Source organism: Choristoneura fumiferana, chromosome 4, assembly GCF_025370935.1.
Source record: "Choristoneura fumiferana chromosome 4, NRCan_CFum_1, whole genome shotgun sequence".
Lineage (NCBI taxonomy): Eukaryota > Metazoa > Arthropoda > Insecta > Lepidoptera > Tortricidae > Choristoneura > Choristoneura fumiferana.
Genome location: NC_133475.1, coordinates 20,532,330 through 20,537,675, shown reverse-complemented (window position 1 = coordinate 20,537,675; position 5,346 = coordinate 20,532,330). Strand labels below are relative to the sequence as shown.

The following is a 5,346-nucleotide window of genomic DNA, read 5'->3' as shown; positions in this document are numbered from 1 at the left end:
CATAAGCGCTAGAGATAAATATACGCTAGGATCTTTCAAAGACTTCAACAGATATGCCATTGGTTTTCTAGCATTTTTAACCGTACAACGGCAAAACCCACTGGATACTTGCACTGGATAGCCATATTTAGAACAAAAAAATATAGCTACCTTTGTCAAGCTTACACCAGTACACCTATAGCGGTAAAATAAATGCTACCCTGGTCTATTTGCCGATGGTAAACTTGGAGATGCCTTCCAGCAGGCTGATGTAGGCGGCGTGTTCATAGCCAGTGCTGAAGTCAGACAGCTTCTGCGCGAACTCGTTGCTGATGCCTTTCTCTTCCAGCAAGTTCATTAGGAGGTCGTAGAGGTACTGGAAAGAGAAGGAAATAGTTTAGTTATTTATATAGGTTATTCATATCTCACAATATCTTACTAATATCATAAAAACCGAGAAACAGAAGAAATCCTGAGAAACTGGTTCATAACTGAGTCCCAAAAAACTGTTATGTGAAAAATAATAATTAAAAATAATTTATGTGAACTGTTAAAAAAATAAAAAATATGATGTTAAAACATTTTTGTCTGACGAACTGTAATTAATAAAATATTTGCAAGCTAGTATTATGTCAACTATTAAATACATATAGCAGAATATTTTTCTAATTGATCTGTATAATCCTTTGTAATCTAATTATTCTAAGCAAATAAAGAATCATTATTATTATTATTAAAAGAAAGTTAAGTCTGTTTGTTACCACATCTGCCGAACCGATGTAGATGAGATTCGGTATACAGATAGTTTGAGTCCCGGGAAAGCACATTTATAGTTTCCCAGAAAATTGCATACTTCACGCGGGATAGCGGTTCAAACGAATTCTACGCTGGCGGAGATGCGGCGCGGCCAACTGGCTAGTTGCATCGTAATTTGCGAAAATGTTAAGTTACAAGAATTTATAGTAAAATGCTAAATATATTTAAAGTAAAATGCTAAGAAAAAAATACAACAATTAATGTAATATAGGTTCGCCACTAGGTATCGTAAACATTGTAGTAACATTTTCATTAAAAACAGTATCAAAGCAATAAGAAACAACATTTTAAAAACAAAATGTAGCGCCTCAATGAATATCGCCCAAATTATAGACAATAACTTCAAATCAGAGCATTCAATATTCCCCGATTTTGGCACCTGATCACTACATTTGGTATAGTATCAAGTGTGGCGTAATAAATGGGGTACACAAAGCATACTTTATGACATCAAGTCTGGGGATCGAACCCGGTACCTTGCGCACGAGTTGCTGGTGTGGGTACCACTAGACCACCTGGCCTAGTCAATTATAGTACGAAAACCATGATATACTTCAGCAATAAGCAAGGTAGAAAAGTATCTAATTGTATACGATTGTAAACATGCTCGAAAGCGACATAACATTGTTTCATTTTGTACAACTTGTAAGATGTTTGAGATTTATTCCATAGTAACGTAGCGCCATCTGCTGCTTCTGCCGCGAAACTCAAAACTGGTATTTTAAAGTAATAAATTATGCAATATACCAGGGGTGTCCAACTTGATTAGACCCAAGATCTAATGTTTACTGGCGAAACCCTGCGCGATCTATCTATTACATACTTGTTGAAATCTTAAATGAAACAGCATAGTTCAGTATATTTTATATTTTTTGCCTTGCCACGATCGACCGGTTGGCCACCCCTGCAATATACTGTGAAAACTAGAACAAATAAATATAAGTCACTGTAAACTTTTGACTAAAAATTAAAAACTCTTTATAAATAAAAGGTAAATTGCCGGCATCACCTTTGCAATTACTTTCTGTGTCGATTAAAACTTTTTTTTACTTTATTAAATGACTTCTAACAACAGATGTGACCATAGAGTCTTTGTTTTTCTATGGTATTAATTCAGACGGATACATACCCCGTCCAGAACGTCGCCGGCGACAGCGTAGACTTTGTCGTTCCATTCGCCGCGGTACAGAGTCACCTCGTCGATGCCAAAGATGTCATCTAAATAAACATATTTTTTAAAACCGTTTTCACAACATTACTTCGACTGATACTAAAAAAAAACCGGAGAAGAGAAAATAAAATGTACCGTAACGAGATTTTTTCAAAGAAGTGACGAAATTATACCTTTTATCCCGAAAAAATGAGTTTTTCCTTAGGGCGCGAACAAAAGAAATCTTTGCAGACGAAATCGCGGGCGAGAGCTAGTTTGTTATAAATTTAGTAAGAGTTACTTAATTACATTTGCAAATATTGAAATCATACCTATCATGTTCAGACAAGTAGTAGTATAAAATATTTAAAAAGCTAATATACACACCCACAAACTATATGTACATATACGTAACAACTGTTTAATCTTCCTACTGATAAAAATTATGATGTTGCCAAAAAAATGTGTTTTATGTAATGATGATGTACAACATTTTTAATGATAACAATCTTCTAAGAATATTATTTATCTTTGTTTAATATTTCTAATCATGTCATGCAGTTGTAAACGTTTATCATCTCCTAGCCATCAAATGGAGGCATGGCATAAAATTTATATCCCTGATTACAAATCGATAAAATGCAAATTATTAATACCTATAGCATATCCTTATATGCATTTGTTATTTAGAAAAATAATCAAGGTTTTGTGGGTACCAAAGTCTAAGCCATCTAAGAGGGAATTTGCACTACAATGATCCAGACTCGTGAAAATACGAACCTACTCCAAAATTCTAAAATCGAAGTTCATATTGTACCATCCCTCTTACTCTCGTATTAAAGAGTATAAGTGTCAGAGGGACGGAGCGACATGTACTTCGATTTTCGAATTCCGTTGTAGCCTCGCAGAGTAGTTGTAGAAAGATTTCATGGTCAAATCAGATGACGGAATTCGGATCTAGTGTGTCAACTACCTTAAAATATTTATAAGGCTTCTCTGGTCTGTACTTTCACAGATTCGAATTGGATGTAGTGCAAAACTGCTGTAAGGCTGATACTTTTGTTTCAAATAGAAACAAGCAATTTCACAAAATAATAATATGCATGTTAAGTTAATGCAATAGTCACTGTATTTTTTTTTTTGTTAATACTCTGCTTTTTAACCAACTTCGAAAAAGGAGGAGGTTCTATGTTCCAATGTTTGTATATTTTCTGAGAAGGTACTTCAGCTGGCACAAAATTAAGTTGATGCTTATTTAATGTGTAGACAAGATACAAGGTATTTTGTAAGGCTCTCGCATAGAACTGGGTACAAGAAGATGGATCTTTCTAGGCGCAAGGCCCTCAGACTGCGAGGACATAGGATGAATCCATCCACCTCTGTTTGTTCTCTCTATATTAAGACACAAGGAGGATGCAAGTGTTAAGTACTCACTGTACTCATCAGCAGACGCCGAGGGCTGATCCTGCAGGAAGGAGCATGTGAAGCCAAGAGTGGTGTCTCCACGGACAATGTCCACCTCAAACTGGGGCTTGGACCTCATCTCTGAGAACTCCTGCTTCTCCGGTTGCGCCTCGCTTTCATTAAAGTCATCAGAGTCCACAGTGTGGTTGACATTGAATGTCACATTTATTCTGAAAGAGTTTGACTCCGTTAATATATAAGGATTATGTGAAGTGTTTCATGGACTGGGCCACCGCTTGATACATATAACAACATTTGATAAATAGTGTAAGTACTGTAACATTTTGTTATAATGCTATAGTTGACATAATACTATTAACTTGAGAAGCAAACTTTACAGGAATATTATTAATCCTGTTTTATAATATAAACATTGGGTTTGGCAAAAAGTTATGGAGACCATGGATTGGCAAGCACAGCAAAGGACGTCCACCATTGAGATGGGCAAATGACTTGGTTAAAACCAGTTTCACTGTGGATGCAGTATGCTTTTCCAGGCAGGCTATTTGTTTGCTTTCAGCAGTCAATTGTTCATCCATTATTGATCTTAAATCTGTGAAATAGGTATATGTGTGGCACAGACTAGAATGTAGGTGTTTTTCCCACATATAATAATAATTATTATATTATCAGCCAGGCAGTTGGGGGCTGTTCCTTGGTCAAGTGTTCTTTGTACTGCTAACGTAATAGTTTAACTTGAAAGTTATGTGTGTGGCGAAATAATGCAATATCTTCGATGTCACACACACTTGCTCATGGTCTTATAGTGCAAATAGTAAGAAAATTCAGTGTAACATTTTGAAAACGTACACTTCATCTTTCAGAGCCTTTGTGAGCAATACTTCGGCGCTGGAGCCCTGCACCTTGAAGCCGTCCACTTCAGTTGGCAGTGTCTTCAGCTTCTGTGCCTTCCGCTCTGCTACAATCTCTTCTGTGAGGAACTCCACAAGCTCCCGCTCACCTGGTCAAATATCATAGATGAGTTGAGGAACATTTAATTTGTTATACTTTTTCTTAGGTTGCTAGTGGGAGGTATATCTATCTAATCTAATACCTTTAAACAAGCGATTCTTGTTCTTGTGATTCTCTGAAACGGCTCCACCTATTTCAATGAAATTTGGTATATGGAGGTTTTTGGGGATGAAAAATCAATCTATCTTGGTCTTATCTCTGGGAAATCGCTTATTATCGTGTTTTCGCAGGGACTAGTTTTTTTGTATATGAAAAATATTGACATACATACATTCAACCAGATATTAAATAATAATTAACTAGTACCTAAACTACTTTATAAATGATTTATTAAGAGGAATATTTCACTCATATTTTTTTAATCTAAAATTAAAATAAGTAACTATGAAATACAAAGGACTAATAAGTATATTTTCATTTTTTACAATTTCTAAATATATACTTAGATTTAGAAATTGTAAAACACAAAAACTGCTGAAATGACTACAGTACAAACTGAGATATTACTAACATGCTCGGAATCAATCAATTCAACACATCTTTCTGGCATATGGGATGGGATAAGAGAGTAAACGAGATGGTAAATGCGATCACGAGCGCCCGCGCGTTAGGCCATACTGCCTCTGTTCAACATTTACCATTCAGGAATTCTTGATGACAATTAGTTCACCTGGTTTGTGATAGGATAAAGGGATGGGACTAACCTAAGGGTCTAGAGGGCTTCACCGCAGAGTTCTTTTCGTGGTCTTCTAGAAAATGAGACAGTTTTGTCATTAGAGGAAATATTGGAGGGAATAAGGATGAGTTAGCATGGTGCAATAGACATAACCTCAAAATATAAGTAGGGATACCTTTCGTGTGCAGGGCCTTCAGGCCACAACCGCAGCTACACGTGTTGGAATGGTTGTGCAAGAGGCCGGTGAAGCAGGCCCGCCTACTCTACTAGAGCAGCTCAGTGCCATATT

General features: G+C 36.3%; 1 protein-coding gene across 1 annotated transcript in view; it reads right to left on the bottom strand.

The window, feature by feature from the left end:
• Positions 1 to 6: 6 nt before the first annotated feature.
• LOC141427223 (complement component 1 Q subcomponent-binding protein, mitochondrial-like) overlaps positions 7 to 5,346 on the bottom strand; it is a 10,456-nt gene continuing 5,116 nt past the window's right edge. Inside the window, exons 3-8 of the mRNA XM_074086446.1 lie at positions 5,233 to 5,320; positions 5,086 to 5,130; positions 4,220 to 4,370; positions 3,380 to 3,579; positions 1,925 to 2,013; positions 7 to 355 (exon numbers count right to left, since the gene is read on the bottom strand). Coding sequence (XP_073942547.1) covers positions 206 to 355; positions 1,925 to 2,013; positions 3,380 to 3,579; positions 4,220 to 4,370; positions 5,086 to 5,130; positions 5,233 to 5,320 — 723 coding nt within the window. The 3' untranslated portion in view covers positions 7 to 205. The remainder of the gene's footprint in view (positions 356 to 1,924; positions 2,014 to 3,379; positions 3,580 to 4,219; positions 4,371 to 5,085; positions 5,131 to 5,232; positions 5,321 to 5,346) is intronic.